General features: G+C 43.4%; 1 protein-coding gene across 1 annotated transcript in view; it reads right to left on the bottom strand.

Moving 5' to 3' along the window:
- The window catches only part of LOC310791606 (intermembrane lipid transfer protein VPS13C-like), a gene marked incomplete at both ends in the record, with an annotated part of 155036 nt that extends 137825 nt beyond the window's left edge, over positions 1–17211 (bottom strand). The window contains 3 exons of the mRNA XM_083653271.1: positions 14221–14322; positions 15521–15694; positions 17207–17211. Coding sequence (XP_083509397.1) covers positions 14221–14322; positions 15521–15694; positions 17207–17211 — 281 coding nt within the window. The remainder of the gene's footprint in view (positions 1–14220; positions 14323–15520; positions 15695–17206) is intronic.
- Between the last annotated feature and the right edge of the window lie 254 nt (positions 17212–17465).

The following is a 17465-nucleotide window of genomic DNA, read 5'->3' as shown; positions in this document are numbered from 1 at the left end:
ATACTGAGGGAGAGAGAGGGGGAGAGAGACTGAGGGAGAGAGAGCGGGAGAGATACTGAGGGAGAGAGAGAGGGAGAGAGACTGAGGGAGAGAGAGCGGGAGAGACTGAGGGAGAGAGAGAGACTGAGGGAGAGAGAGGGAGAGAGAGAGAGAGGGGGAGAGAGAGAGGGGGGGAGAGACTGAGGGAGAGAGAGGGAGAGAGAGAGGGAGACGAGAGCAACTGAGGGAGAGAGAGACTGAGGGAGAGAGAGACTGAGGGAGAGAGACTGAGGGAGAGAGAGAGGGGGAGAGAGAGAGGGGGGGAGAGACTGAGGGAGAGAGACTGGCTGAAAAGAAGGCTTAAGCCGTCTTGGTGCAACCGGCGTAGCTGTTAGGTCGTAAAGTTACGACCAACTTAGCTTAAGACCAGTGTAAGACCAGTTGGTGCAACTGGCCCCTGTAGTGTATTAACAGTAGATGACTTGTGTTGGCTGATAGCCTACAGTAAGTAACCTCTTTCCCTGCATGCATGATACAGCCTATTAAGATGATCCCCACACGTGGACCATTTAGATATACTGAAATAGGCTAGAATTAAATTCTCACACATCCCTTAAAGAAACACACATTGTTTACATGTGTATGTTATAGCCTATGATGAAGGCAACCTCTAATTACAGTAAGCGTGCAGTTAGAATGTGGACATTAGATTAGGCACAACATATGTTTTAGCCTAAACAGAGTGATGATATTAATATATAGGCTACAATGTAATAAGCCCTGTTGTATTAACCTACAAAGGATTAGTAGATGTATCTATAATGACCGCTGTGTTTTGGATATGTCTGATGCACACGGACAACCTGGCATTTACACAAATGAATTGGAGGGAATGAAAGAAGCAACACTGATTGGTTGTGTGGATGTTAACGGCCTCACCAAGCTCACCACGTCTTTGAATCATTTAATTAATTCATCCTCTTAGTTAATCCTGCATGAATCACTGTTGCTGCGCGAGCGCAAGTGACATTCTGCGCATCACGGAGAATAGCAGATGACTTGGGAACGCCCATTCATTTGCTCTGCGCCCCTCTGTCTGTGTGTGTGTGTGTGTGTTTGTTTGTTTGTTTGCATGTGTGTGTGTGTGTGTTTGTGTGTGTGTGTGTGTGTGTTTGTTTGTTTGCGTGTGTGTGTGTGTGTGTGTTTGTGTGTGTGTGTGTGTGTGTGTGAGAGAGAGAGAGAGAGCGAGGATGTGACAGTTATAGAACACAGTGGTATTGGTATGCGATGGTGTTGATGTGATGTATGATGCGATCAGGGTTGGGGAGTAACGGATTACATGTAACGCCGTTACGTAATCTGATTACAAAAAAACGGTAACTGTAATCTGTCACAGTACATTTTAAGATGTGTAATCTAGATTACAGTAACGGGGGTATAGTAACGACGTTACAGGCGGGATTACATTCGCCCTTGCCTCTTCATTCATTTTACAAAATAACAACAAGAAACGGTGTAGCCTGGTGCCAGTGACTGACTGTGACGAGGACGAGCGAGGCGGAGCAACAGCACTTTTGTTTAGACAGATCAAGCGCCTTCCACATGGATTCTATTTCAGTATAGGCGCTTCGCTTGTGTGTGGGGCTGTGTGTGGGGCTGTCAGCTACGAGCTGCCAGGCAGTGGCATTGAATGTATCCGCCTGATACCCGTGCTGCTGACAAACGCTGCTCTAGTCGGCATGGGGCAAGAGGTTTTTACTTTCACTTAGGGCCACATTCCACTGAGTCCGTGTTCGGTCCGTCTGCGCTGCGGTACGGCTTCGGAGTCGATACGTTTCCACTCTAATTGTGTCAACTCCCACCTACTCCGCTGCGTTGCGTGTCTACTCCGTCCCAGCTCCGACGATCCGGAGCTCTCCGAAAAAGATATGCAAGGCTTCTATTTTTCACGGATGTCGGACAGTCGGAGCAAAGCTGCAGCAAGTTGGGTCAGGCGTGGAGTCAACAGGGCAGAAGTGCTTACAGCATTTCACTTCGTGTTTCAAGATTAAAGCAACAAGCTGCGTCTTCCACTCCACATCATGAAAAATACCCATAACGTAAATTAAAGTGGTCTTAAAAATAACTCTTGTTGTATTCTCCTTAACTTCATGTTGGTATAAACATTCTTATCTGGTTATCAATGGTAAAACATGCTTCATCTAGTTAAATAAGGGTTTTAGCCAGGACTCTTGACCAGGACTCCCTGGAAGAAGAGATCTTGTATCCCAATGGGACATTCCTGGATTAAAAAAAAAAAAAAGTAATCCAAAAGTAACTGAAAGTAATCCCTACTTTACTTTTAAATAGTGGTAATCGGATTACGTTACTAAGTACAATTTTTAACAAGTAACAAGTAACTTTAAGGGATTCCTATTTAAAAGTAACCTACCCAACCCTGGATGCGATGGTGTGGAGATGTCCAAATTATGCATGGAGATTACAGTATCCATTGTGCAATTTAATTCAAATTAGTATATGACATTTGTTTTGGAATCTACGGATTCGCCTGTTCACGTTGGTTTCCAGACCAATACAACGATGCCTGGGCGCCGGGCCAAGTGAGCCTGACCGAGAGAGAGGGTTGGTCAACAGCTATGAGGGTCGAGGTAAACTGATATACCATTTATGTGTGCTATATGGTTAGCATGGAAGATGTATGTTTCACCCCTAGACAACAAACGATGCCAAAATTACTTAATGAAAATATATACATCCATTTGCGACCGTAACATTTGAGGCCTCGTCCGAATGGCGCATCGTCTCCAGAGTCTCCACCCTAGAAATTGAGCGTGTGAGCTACTCAGTGACATCATCACTGATTTGTGACCCATATTGTGACATCATAAATCCCAGAACATGTTGAGCCCATGGCACATTGTCTCCAGAGTCATTAAAATTGTCTAAGGCGGGCAGTGTTAGCAAATCGTGACATCATCAGCGATTTGTAACACAAACCGTGACATAATCAAATCCCACAACATGTTCTGCCCATGGCGCATCGTCTCTAGAGTCTCTTAGAATTGCTAGCATCATTAAAATGCCTCCATCATCTCCAGTCTCCTCCCTATAATCGAGAGTTAAATTAGATTGTAGTTTGCAGGCTGCCAGGTTGGGTTGGGGGTCGCTATTGTCACATATTTTAACAGGGCGAGCTGGCTCTCTTAACGGTTTGGTTTGGTGCCGGCCTTTAAAAAGCCTGACCCACACAGACAACATAAACATTCTAAATTACCCCTATACTTCCTGTTACAGTGTTTGCTAATACAATAGCTGGCAGCAACACAGTTCTGTGAAAACTGTCTATATGTTGAGGTTTAGTCAAGTCACCTATTTAAGACTGAATGGATTGAAGAGGAAGGAAGTGGATTTCCTTGATTTCCTTTAAAAAGAGCGCAGGAGAGACAGAGGAGACGAATGGGAGATTCTACAATAAGCAAGTGAGTCAAGTGGAACGCAGTCAAATGCTGCTGTGAGCTCGTAATGGATTTTGATTAATGAAGCCAATTTGTGCTCAATCAAAGTATGGAATGTAGCCTATTGGCTGCTTTTGACCATGTTTTAATGTGAAGTGAATCAACTATCAACTAACATGACGCTGATCATCATCTTGAATAATCTTAACAACAGTAAATTGCTGAAAGCCAAACTGCATAGATCAACTTAATTTTTTCACCATTCTCTCTCTCTCTATTGGAATCAATGGAGAAATGTCTCTGCTGCTGATTCTGACTTTTGATCATCAAAAAAGAAAAGAAAAATACCGCTTGAATTTCAGGACGTTTTTCTCTCTGTGGTGATCTGACATGGGACTGACGTTTGAATGCAAGTTAAATAAATAAATAAATAAATAAATAAATAAATAAATAAATAAATAAATAAATAAATAAATACTGAGGCGGGCATTTATTTTTCAAAACGTGTAGCGACATCCGGCCAGTAAAAGGGACTGATGTCTATATGGGACTTGGCTTTTAATTGAAGTTTTATGGTATTAACAGACTGACTGTTCATTTCTTGTTTCAGCCATCTTGTTTCAGAATAGGATTTGAATGAATAGATGTCACACATTAGCTTTCTATTTCAATAGAAACTGAATCAAACTAAATACACACTTACACTTCCTCAGGCCTGGTTTCAACCACCGCACTGCATCATGGTCCACACTGTGGGGGAGGGGGGTAAATAAAATCAGACAGCATCATCTCTTTGATCATGAACAAATAACCTTCATAAACTTCCATAGGAGGGATTTTCCAGACGCTGTGATTCATATCCTCCATTCAACATCAAACAATATTCCTCAGCTTCAACTTTATGAATCAGAGTCAATGGGCCTGTTCGGATAGTACTCAGCGTACTTTTGATACTCCAATTGAAGAGGTAGTGTGTTCACACTGTACAGTATATTAATTTTGTGTAGGTGAGATATTCACAAGAATTTCTGAGTACAGACCGGGGCTTACTCAATAGACCAAATCACCGTGACGTCACCATGTAAACAAATTTACTTCCGGGTACCACTTGGGGAAGGCGGCAGGTTTAAATGTGCGTGTTGTCATATAAATGCTGTCAAACCCTCTCGCTGTTTTCGGCCGACTACTTTCAATTTAAATGGTTAAACGGTTGGTAAACATGCTTGTCCGACGTATCTAGCCTTTCTTCTGTGTTTGTTTTATGTAGTGTTAGCTAGCTAATAACGTTTGTTTGTCTGTCAAACTCGCTGTTTTTTTGCAGACTTGTTAACGTTACAGACAGAGCTACCGACGCCACGTTAATTTAATTTAGCTTCAAGTCTACTCTGGTCTGGTCCAACAGGTAAATTAGCTAGTCTGGTCTCCACTAACGTTAGTGAAAGTGTTGTTATGAATGATATTAAACAACAACACAACACGGACGAACCATTTTTGTCTTCTTTGTCTGTTTTTGTCTTCAACACGTCAGTTTGTGCCGTCCACCGCCATTATAATGTGTGGACCTCAGGGGTACCCGGAAGTAAATGTAAACATCCCGCTGATTTGGTCTATACACTCATCTCCCCCATAATGCATTGTGACTCTTCAGGTGGAGACTGAAGTCATTGTCCAACACGGTATATTTTTTACATTTTTCACACACTATTTCATCATTAAATTCACTTCTGTCACTATTTGAGGTGGATAACCAGGTGTAAATTAATTTGACAGCGCCAGCATTATGAAAATCTGGGGGGGGGGGGGGGGACCTTCTGTGTCGCAATTTTGTTAGGACCACATGCCAGGACACAAAGGCCATTGTTTTATTGACATCATGAAGAGTGATTTTTCTGAAACGTGTGTTAAAATGAGCCAATGACACATCCTTTGCATAAGGCAGGTTACATTAGCAGTCTGGTAGCAGGGCACTGCCAAGGTGGCCTTAGGGATCTCAGGGCATCACGGCCAGTGGGAGGGGCTTAATTCCCACCATGCTTGGCTCCGTTAGATAACTGCAACTGTAAATGTGTAACGTTAACAGTGATGAATAGAATAACACAGTATTGCTGTCCATTAGGGACTGTGGACTGGACTGATCTGATGACACCGACCGAGCGGCGAGCACCATGGAGGCTAACGTTATGGAGACCCAACAGGCACAATGCTGTCATATTTACGTTTAAAGTGTTAATCTGCATGTGGCTCATTAGGTGTTACTCGTATGCTCTTCTGAGACGTCTAAAGTTAAGTACACATAGCTGATGAGTTTAGTCATTAACCCGGGATCATTGCAATAACATATCAGCCAAAAAGCTGCTACACAATACAATGATTTACTATTTAACATTAATGGCTGGTGAATTTGAAGGTAATCTGTCAGTGCAATGTTAGAGTTTCACGCTTGACTAGAGGATATTGTTATTATTTGCTTGCTTTTGTCAGAATAAACAGAGATTGCCTCCAAAGAGATCCAATTGTGTTATTGTTGTTGTATAATGTGCTAAATCATGTGACGTTACATCTGAATCATGTATCACATGCAGACGTGGAGCTCATTCTCTGTTGTCTGGTCAGAGGCACGGTTTGATTAAATGATAAGATGTTCATGTTGAGTGAACGCCAAACAGCTGACTCTGACCAGCCCTTGACCAGAAGATGTTAAAGGTAGGGATGCACCGATCCACATCCGATCCGATTCTGATATACTATGTCCGGCAGCTCTCCCTGTGGAAAACCCTGTGGAAACTGGCCTTATTTCTCCATGCTGGCCAGCAGCTCTCCCTGTGGAAACAAGTTGTCGGCTGCTGACATTGTGTTCAGCTTGACAGCTTGATTTGAATTTCTATTCATTTTTCTCATTTCTATTTTGCTCCACTCAGCTCAGCTCTGTCTGGTGCCAGTTAGTCCAGCTGGACCCACTCAGCTCAGCCCTGCCTGGTGCCAGTTAGTCCAGCTGGACCCACTCAGCTCAGCTCTGCCTGGTGCAGCTAGTCCAGCTGGACCCACTCAGCTCAGCCCTGCCTGGTGCCAGTTAGTCCAGCTGGACCCACTCAGCTCAGCCCTGCCTGGTGCAGCTATAGTCCAGCTGGACCCACTCAGCTCAGCTCTGCCTGGTGCAGCTATACAGCTGGATGGTGGTTTGACTCATTACATTTACATTACATTACGTCATTTGGCAGACGCTTTTATCCAAAGCAACTTACAATAACACATTTTTGTCAGCAATGGAGCAATCAACTATGCAACACAGTCTATGACAACTACAACATCTGAAGGAATAGTGGTAAAGTTAAGTTCGTATTTTTTTTCCCACTTTTTTTTTTAGAGAGAGAAAGAAGTTAGTTCAAGAAGGGCCCAGATGGAGCATGAAAAGGTGTGTCTTTAGTCTTTTCCGAAACACTAAAGACACACTCGAGTCATGTCACTCACACCTCCAGGCAGGGCTTGCTTGTTTATCCACATTTACCAGTGTGTTGGGAAATTTATACATTTTACAATTTACCCTTATTTAGACACATCTACCATTCTCAGCCTGTATAAAATTATAAAAAACCTACAAATGCTGCAAAAAATGTGTGTGACTCTCAGTCTTCTAGCAGATGGTCCCTCTCCATACCTGAGTCTCCACTGTCCAGCAGACAACAGCTTCACTGAGGCTCCTGGATGATTGTAGCTCAGGTCCAGCTCTCTCAGATGGGAGGGGTTGGAGCTGAGAGCTGAGGCCAGAGAAGCACAGCCAACCTCTGTGAGCAGACAGCCTGACAGCCTGCACACACGCATGTACATACATGTACGTACGTACACACACACACACACACACACACACACGCACACGCACACGCACACACACACACACACACACACACACACACACACACACACACAGGAAAACACACATAGGTTAGGTTAGGTTAAGTTTATTTGATATGGACATCACAGAGCATTGGAGATGTAACATACATGTATGCCTGTCCACAGGCGACTCCTACACCAAAACACAACCCAAGAGGACATACCCAAAAAGAAGCAAAATCAAATATAAAAAAACCACAAGAGTAAAGCTATACATACAAATGTATTGACTAGAAAGTCACTATACAGAAAGTCACTAAAATACACCCCAGAGGACATACCCAAAAAGAAACAATCAAATATAAAACCACATGAGGAAAGCTATACATACAAATATTCAAGGATGTACTGTACATACAATACAGTACACACAATGTACACTAGGGCTGGCTGATATGGCCTCTAAAGAATATCACGATGTTTTTCGGCTATATCGCGATACACGATATATATCTCTATATTTTTGAAATCTCTCATAAATGCTCAATGCTTCAGGGTTCATACACATTTTGACCAATGGATTTCCATGACTTTTCCATAAGTTCTTAACCTGTATTTTATGCACACCTGGGGTAAAAAAGAAGAAGAAAGAAAGGGCAGGTCAGGTGCTGTCGTCCTCGACAGCACCCTATCATTCCATTCCCACATCAACAACACCATCCGGTCCGCCTACTTCCACCTTCGCAACATCAACCGCCTCCGCCCTTCACTCACTCCCAACAGCGCCGCAATCCTGGTCCACTCCCTCGTCACCTCCCCCTTGGATTACTGCAACTCCCTTCTCTTTGGTCTCCCCCACAAACTCCTCCATAAGCTCCAACTCGTCCAGAATGCTGCTGCCCGTATAATCACCAGAACCCCTGTCATCAGTCACATCACCCCCGTTCTACACCAACTCCACTGGCTCCCCATCAAACTACGCATAGACTATAAAATCCTCCTCCATACTTTCAAGGCCATCCACAACCTCGCCCCCCCATACCTGTCCAACCTCCTCCACCTCAACATTCCCACCCGGTCCCTCAGGTCTGCCTCCTCCATCAACCTCACTGTCCCCCCTGCCCGTCTGTCCACCATGGGGGCAAGAGCATTCAGCCACTCTGCCCCTCGCCTCTGGAACTCCCTCCCCCCGACATCAGGAACATCGACGCCATCAATTCATTCAAAACAAACCTCAAAACACACCTGTTTAGGCAGGCGTATGTCTGAGACACATTTCCCACTGGTTGCTCTGCTGCAAGCTCTGTGCTTTTTTTCTGTCATGTAATTTAACTGTTTTGATTGTATTTTTGTAACTGTTTTTACTTGTTGTACGGCGACCTTGAGTGCCGTGAAAGGCGCCTTATAAATTAAATGTATTATTATTATTATGTACCGTAGTGAGCAAAGATGGATGATTTAATATTCCATAGCTCTGACCTAAGCAAATCTGACATCACTATTGTGATATAATATGATTGTTTTAGTAAAGTGTATCACTCAAAAAATAATGGCTTTTATAGAACCGAAAGCCTAGCTGCTTAGTCTGCCGATAAAACATAAAAGGCAATTTAGACTCTTATTGGCATGACGGCAACATATAAGCTGTCTGAATTTTGCATTGGGCCAGTTCTATAGTGAGGCATGGAAAGCCTCACTATACGCCATCATATCTGTGTCGTCTCACTTTTGACTGAAAAATTATGCCTCTAGATTAACACATTGAGTGCCACAGCGCTTCAGTAAAATTGTCTGCAGCCTGTGCCAGATTCACTTCCATTCAGTTGAAAACAGCTATAGAATTTTTTCTATTATGGCTATATTGACGGGGCTGGACTTTAATGAAACATTGAACACTCCTGCTTCTTCCAAATAATTTTTTTTGTTTCTAGACAGTTCCATTATGAAATGGCAGCCTCTGAAAAAAGTGCACTTTCAAGGGTTTTCTGTCGGTTTTTTTTACTTTCCAAGATATAGTCACTTTTATGAATACCTTTTGCACTCTAATTTCGAGCACATTCACTGACTCTGGCTGGTGTTTTCTGATGTGGTGGCGTAGTGTGGTTTCTGTGCAGCCTGCGTGCCCCCCCCCCCCCTCTCCACCTCTGAGCTGCGGGCTCCTCCCACACGCACAGAGTTTGTTTTCTCGACTCCGTTTTTGCCCCGGACAGATCCCAGCGCGCATCAAGGAAATGATGCGCGCTGGCAAACGCGACTGAACGAAAAGGCTTGGCCGTTCGGCTTCAGATGCTGGCTTTCTGGCAGGAAATCGTGTGGAGATAGATAGAAGCATAAGAGCTCAGTTGTGAGCGCGGATGCAGCCGAGCCCACTCTCCGCTGCAGACAGAGCAATCTGTACCGGCTCTGGCTGAAGCATGCATCGGTTTCCTCTTTGATCACGGCTTTCTCCGCTTTCTCCTGCACAAAGTAAAGGATCTGAGGTGGGTGGCGCAGTTCCGTGACGATGTTTAAGGTGGCGCCGTGTGATCCCTTGAAGGGATTCATGCTCACTGGCTAGGTACGACCTTAAACAGCAGAATTATGGAATAATATGAATTATGATTTTAGGACGTCCACAGACGTCCTTGGCACTCCTCGTTACTTTTTTTTAGGACGTGCACAGACGTCCTTGGCACTCAATGTGTTAAAGAAAAGACACTATGTGATGATGTTGACTTTTATGTAAATGTGCGCATTCGTTTTCCTTATAGATTACGTTTAGATTATAGACTACGTTAGCTTCACGTTACCTTGCATGTAACGTTAGCCCTGGACGTTTCATTTTGAGTAATGCATGAGGTTCTCTATGGTTTACGCCAGCTCTGGGAGTATGAAGTGCTTTAAATGCGGGGATTTTGGTCACAATAAGCTTGTGGAACGCTGCCTGCAACTAGAACTAGGTAGCCACAACCAGCTAGCTAACGTTAGCCCCCATCACAACAGCTAACGTTAACGCCAAACAAATCCGCTGCCTCCTCCCCACGTTTGGTTTAGCGTAACGCCAGCTCAGACTTCCCCCTAATCTCAGAAACCTTGCGGGACATGTATTGCAAATTGCAATAGTGGTTGTTTCGTTATAATTTGAAACAGTCAGCAGCCACACTGGAGGCGGCCATGTTTCGCCTTGGTTGCTGGGGACGGGTGTGTGAGGCGGTTTGACGCGTTTAACGTATCCATGTGATTCCCCCTCCCATCCTCAGTGTGACAGAGCTCTCCCTTGAGAGGGAGAGCTGGCAAGAGGAAACGTGAAGCGAGTCATGCCGGCGGCTTAAGTTATAAACAATGCGTGACAATTATACTCGAATGTTCGCGATATAGTCATTTCTACATCTCACGTGGCACAAGCCGCGATACATTGAGTATATTCGAGATATCGCCCAGCCCTAATGTACACACAATACAGACATAATACACAGAGTACCACCAGAGGTCTACAAGGGTATTAAGTGTGAGAACACAGTTGTTTCTCTTTTAACCATGACTTAATACCCCTGTTAAAAACATTAAAATCGTGTTGTGTTTTCAGCTCAGTAGGTAGACTGTTCCATAGTTTTGCTCCTTTAACAGAGAAAAGTGATTGTCTTGCTGGTGTTAACTTATTCCCTGCCACAGTTTCAAATAGTAGAGCGGATAAGCTCCCAAAAATACAGGAATTGTGCACTTTTTGAAAGGAACATGAAATTTCTCACATAGTGAGTAAATACCATAAGGTTTATTGTCAGATGTGGAGGGAAGTCAGATTTGAGCTCAAATCCAAGATGGCTGCCATTCCCCCGGGTCTAATGTACAAATGTGCTTATAACACTTGTGCACTCCTTGTCTAAAAAGCATGACATTTCTCACGTAGTGAGTCAATACCATAAGGTTTATTGTCGGATGTGGAAGGAAGTCAGATTTGACCTCAAATACAAGATGGCCGTCATTCCTCCCTAGTCTAATGTTCAAGTGTGCTCATTGATAAAACTTTCCCAAATCTCAAAGTGTTTCTTGGTGAGGGTGTCGGCCGGGTCCCCTTGGTAATCTAGCCCAGATTTGAAAGGTCTAAGTGTAATGTATTTTGAGCTGGACCTGGTTTTATGTGGTCTAGATGGGGAAAAACTATGAAATCTCAGTGAAACCACCTATTATTTTGCTTTTCACAAATGGGATAAAAGTTTCATAAATCAGATAGTGAGTGAATACCATAAGGTTTATTTTCAGATGTGGGGGGAAGTCAGATTTGACCTTAAATCCAAGATGGCCGCCATTTCCTCGGATCTAATGTACAAATTTGCTTATAACAATAATTGTGCAATTTTAATTGTGCACTTTTTCAAGTGCACAAGTGCTAGTAACATAATTACTTAAACCCATTCAACCTCTTAATAAACAATATAGGTAATTAGTTTCTTTAATGTCCATTATGGTGTAACAAAGTCCAATTCTTTGCATGGCAGCCAGCTGGCAGCTGAAAGGCCTTCGGCTGAGAGCACCAACTGAAGCTCGCTGCCACTGTAAATATTAATTTGAGTATGAACCACAAAAAGAAATGTAATGTAACTGCTGACCAGTTGCTGCTGTATTGTCTTCCAGGTAGGGCTGGGCGATATATCGAATATACTCGATGTATCGCGGCTTGTGCCACGTGAGATGTAGAAATGACTATATCGCGAACATTCGAGTATAATTGTCACGCATTGTTTATAACTTAAGCCGCCGGCATGACTCGCTTCACGTTTCCTCTTGTCAGCTCTCTCTCTCAAGGGAGATCTCTGTCACACTCAGGAAGGGAGGGGGAATCACATGGATACGTCAAACGCGTCAAACCGCGTCAGACACACCCGTCCTTAACCTATGTGCCATTCGAAATCACGCGTCCGCACCTATGGTCCGCACCAACCCAAGGAGGCGCAGCTAGCGAAACATGGCCGCCTCCACTGTGGCTGTTGACAGTTAAATTATAACAAAACAACCACTATTGCGATTTGCAATACATGTCCCGCAAGGTTTCTGAGATTAGGGGAAAGTCTGAGCTGGCGTTACGCTAAACCAACGTGGGGAGGAGGCAGCGGATTTGTTTGGCGTTAACGTTAGCTGTTGTGATGGGGGCTAACGTTAGCTAGCTGGTTGTGGCTACCTAGAGCAAGCAGCGCTCCACAAGCTTATTGTGACCAAAATCCCCGCATTTAAAGCACTTCATACTCCCAGAGCTGGCGTAAACCATAGAGAACCTCATGCATTACTCAAAATTAAACGTCCAGGGTTTGTGTCTCCGGTCTCCAAAAGCAACTAACGTTAACGTTACATGCAAGCTAACGTAGCTAGCTGCAGGGCTGTCATGATCTATCAGGAAAACGAATGCGCACATATGTTGCCGTCATGCCAATAAGAGTCTAAATGTAATTTTTTATGTTTTATCTGCAGACTAAGCAGCTAGGCTTTCGGTTCTATAAAAGCCATTATTTTTTGTATCGACTATTGAGTGATACACTTTACTAAAACAATCATATTAGGCTATATCAGAATAGTGATGTCAGATTTGCGTAGGTCAGAGCTATGGAATATTAAATCATCCATCTTTGCTCACTATCTGCCCTTTCTTCTTATTTTTTACCCCAGGTGTGCATAAAATACAGGTTAAGAACTTATGGAAAAGTCATGGAAATCCATTGGTCAAAATGTGTATGAACCCTGAAGGGTTAAATTGAGCATTTATGAGAGATTTCAAAAATATCGAGATATATATCGTGTATCGCGATATAGCCGAAAAACATCGCAATATTCTTTAGAGGCCATATCGCCCAGCCCTACTTCCAGGAGGATCTGTTGTTGAACGTGTTCAATGTGAGTTTTCAGGTTGTTTTCTCCTCATTCAAACTCTAAGTCGAGTATTCTGTCAGTAAAAACGTGTTTTAAATTAAATTTGACAGATCTTCTATTCAACTTTTATTCAGGAGGAAAATTAAACTTAGAGAAATAGTGATTTTGCATAGTTATGAAAGTCAACACTGCCTGATATGAACATTTGTATTGTAACATTTTCAGCGTCATCACTCAGCACTAATAGTTTATCATTTATTTATTTTGAATCTAACCCTCTAAAAACAGATCATAGCTCTCAGTGGAAACTCTTTGATTAAAACCAGCTACATGTTGGATGTTCTCATTAATAAACTGCTTTGAAATCACTTATAATACAAAAAAAACCTGTCTCCAATATTTGCGTTTTCATTTCAGTTCTGCACTCAATTTAACATATTGTGTCCTTTGCTTCAGGTTTCACCAACAGAGGCAGTGTGGAGAGAAATAATGAAATATTCTCTCAGCGGAGAGAGAGTAGAGCTGAAAGATGGTTTCTCAGCTGGTTTCAAAAATCACTTCAGCGGGAAAATGAGGGTTCACATATTTTCTTTGACATTCATGTGCAGAGCAGATTTTTTTTCTGTCCCCCCCCCTTCCCCCCATTTTTCTCCCCAATTGTACTTGGCCAATTCCCCCTGCTGCTCTAGTGGCTGCCCCGGTCACTGCTCCACCCTCTTCCAATCTGGGGAGAGCCAAGGCTAGCGCCATGCTTCCTCTGACACACATGCACATTTACCAGCCACTTCTTTTCACCTGACAAGGGAGTTTCACCGGCAGGACGTAGCATGTGGGAGGGTCACGTTATTCCCACCAGTTTCCTTCCCTCCGAACAAGCGTCCCGACCGACCAGAGGAGGTGCGAGTGCAGCGACCAGGATACATACCCCCAATCCAGCTTCCCACCCTCAGGCACAGCCAATCATGCCTGTATGGACGCCCGACCAAGCCGGAGGTAACACGTGGATGCACTCTCGTGGATGACTCTCGTGTTGGCAGGGAATCTACCGCTACACTACCTGGATGCCCATGTAGAACATAATTTAAATGGTGTGTTGAACAGTAACAATGATCCTGACCTGAGAGTCTCCAGTTTACAGTGTGGACTCCGAAGTCCAGCTGAGAGCAGCATCAGTCCGGTATCCTGGAAGTCATTGTTGCTCAGGTCCAGCTCTCTCAGACTAGAGGCATGTGAGCTGAGAACTGAGGCCAGAGCTTCACAGCTTCTCTCTGACAGCTGACAGACACTCAGCCTGAAGGACAAGAAGACATGTTATTCTCTTATATTGTGTCATTATTGTATTATTTGTACTGACAAGACTTTATTGATGAGGCTAACTGACCCTTATATTTATTGTCATTATTGTATTATTTGTACTGACAAGACTTTATTGATGAGGCTGACCATTAATGTCATTATTGTATTATTTCTACTGACAGACTTTATTGGTGAGGCCTGGTCTAAAGCAGGTCCAGTGTGTTTGCATGGTGCTGTATACTAAGCAGACTGGAGCACCAACACTGACAGGGAAACTGGTTTGATTCCCACTGGGCCACACATGCTAACCATGTATTCACACATGGTGCTGTAAGCTGATTGGATAAATAAATGCTCCAAATTGCACATGCTTTGTTACGCTGCACATTGAGCTATAAAAACAAACAAAAAAAAGTGGATATAAATTATGAAACACTTATTATCATATATATTATATATATTATCATATAAAATACAAACATGAGAAACAAGATGAAGAAGTCAGGAGAGACAAAACATGTGACACAAAATGAGACAAAAGCAAGTCAATCAAAGTTTCTTTTCCAAGGAGTTTTAAAGATGATAGTGAATCTGGAGCCTAAGTACCTCAGAAAGGCTTTCCACAGTCTGGAAGCCTGAGGACTAAAGTGAAACCACCTTCAGTATTGAGTCTGGAGGAAAGTCACGACCTAGAAATCTCAGCTCACAGGGAACTAAGAGCTCCACAGTGAAATTCAGGACCAAAAGTAGCCTGCTTTAAATGTGTTCAGCAGCATTTTAATGAATGAATTTTCTATCTAACTGGGAACCAGACGACATTATGTTAAAACTGGGGAGATGAAGAGGTCACCTTCCTACTGGTTAAAATCCAGCTGCTCTATTCTGAAGCAGCTGGAGAGGAACAGAGAGAGGTGCAGTAACAATGACAAGATATCAGAGCATGGATGATCTTCTCTCAGTCACTGAGCTTCACTGCTGTGTATATGAAGCTCGATCAATAAAATCCAAATCCTTATGTAAAACCTGCAGGGCGACCTTTGCAGATTCAGGAATCCTGTTTTGAGAGATGAGAAATGTGTTGAATCAACTGAGAAAAACTGCAAAGTGCAAACTGATTTTACCTGAGAGTTTCCAGTCTGCAGTTTGGACTTTCCAGTCCAGCACAGAACAGATTCAGACCTGAGTCATGCAGGTCATTGCAACTCAAGTCCAGCTCTCTCAGAAGGGAGGGTTTGGACTCCAGAGCTGAGGCCAGGTCTTTACAGTCAGTCTCTGATAAGCTGCAGCCACTCAATCTGAAGAAAGAATAAAGCAAAAACATTACATGAAATATTGCGGAGGGCTTACTGGCTTACTAGACTGTAGTCTTTCCATCTGAAACCAGACAGCCTGTCACATCTCTGTCTCAGGATTTCTCCATTTCCCCTCAACACATTCTATAACCAACCAGATGAATACATCTGCTGTTTGTGCCTTGACGTTTGTGACCTTAGGTCCAGAATGCACTTCTTATTGGGACAATATTTTTATATGGCAATTTTCTCTGGAAATAATTGTAATAAAAAGTTGAATTTGAGTTGGGTGGGAAACTTAGCCCTAACTGCACCGTAACTGGGAACTTGACCTTAATTTAACGTGAACTCTCTAATTGTCTCTACTGGAGCAACAGATGAGAGTGAATCACAGAATTTGGGGTTTTATCAATTCCAGAAAGCTATGAGGGATCAACCGAGCAGCATTTTGGTAAACAAACTGTGTCACTGGGTGGGAACAGCAATGGAACCCTATGGAGCGTGAGCTTTGGGAGGCTTGAGTGTCTGACTCTGTTTACATTTTAAAAACTGCGACAGTTCACACAACTTTAACACGATATGCATATATTATACATCAAATTCTTGAGCTAATTCTGCTCTCACTCAGAATGTATGAAAATATAAGTGATGGTGATGTATAGTTTTTGAGATATTAACGTTTGTTTGGCTCAACTCATACGAATAACTGCCGCAGGGTTCCGCATTTCTGCGTAGCAAGTGACGTCACGCTGATTCGTCTTATACAAGCCAAGGTTCTACCAGAGTTCACATCACACCCGTTTAAGTCTGGAAACACCTACATTGAGCAACACCTCTGGTGTCCCAAGTGCATTTTACATCAGAATATGTATTCGAATTGGAGTTATGATAGAACAATTCATTTTACCACAAAGGAATTTACTCAGGAAGATAAAATGTTGCACTGTCTGATAGTGATGGTACCAAGCACCAATATTATTTGGTACCGGTTCCTGATTGGTCGGTACCAGGAATTAATAAGGTCCTGGACGTTTGGTGCTGCTATAGTTTTTTTGTTTTTTTTACCATTCCCTAACAATGACGAAGCGGCACCAGGATTTTGATGTTGCGTGTTTACACTCCTGTGCTGTGACTACACTTGCGGCAGGTTTAAAAGATCAGTAGTATATTTGGAAGAAAACTAGTTCTGTGATAGGAGGCATCGTGTTGCTGATTCACACAACAATATAAATACAATAATCTGATAAAGCGAGCGACTGCCCTGTGATGATTCTGAGACAGATAGAAATCTCTGCCTCGCGTTGCACAAACCTCACAGTGCTTTGCTGAACCTGACATATTTTCTGACAGTCACAGAATATTATGTGGACTTTGCCAACTCTGAATACAGAACAACAACGTACAGCGACGGTGTTCACTTTACCTGTAACACGTTTAGCTTGCAGCAAATTAGTTACATCCAGAGCCATCTGTTCAGATAAAGTTGGTCCACAAACTCCACGTAACGTAACTGACTGCATCGTGCTGGTTTGTCCTAGCCTGACTCCACCAGACGGGGGCGGCATTGTTCCACAAATTCACAATCCACCTCAGTCTGGCCCTGGCCTCAGAGAGGCATTCAAACCGGCCGCCACACAGGCGCACCAATCAGCGTGAGCTAGGGGCGGGCTTTAGGCGAGACCGGGTGTGACGCCACCGAGAGGCGCCTCTGCGTTTGTAGTTCTTTCACTATTCAACATGGCGGCGGCTACCGAGGCTAGCTCCAGTGTGCTAG

The sequence above is a fragment of the Poromitra crassiceps genome (assembly GCF_964638095.1).
Source record: "Poromitra crassiceps genome assembly, chromosome: 16".
Classification (NCBI taxonomy): domain Eukaryota; kingdom Metazoa; phylum Chordata; class Actinopteri; order Beryciformes; family Melamphaidae; genus Poromitra; species Poromitra crassiceps.
This window is presented reverse-complemented; position numbering and strand designations above follow the sequence as displayed.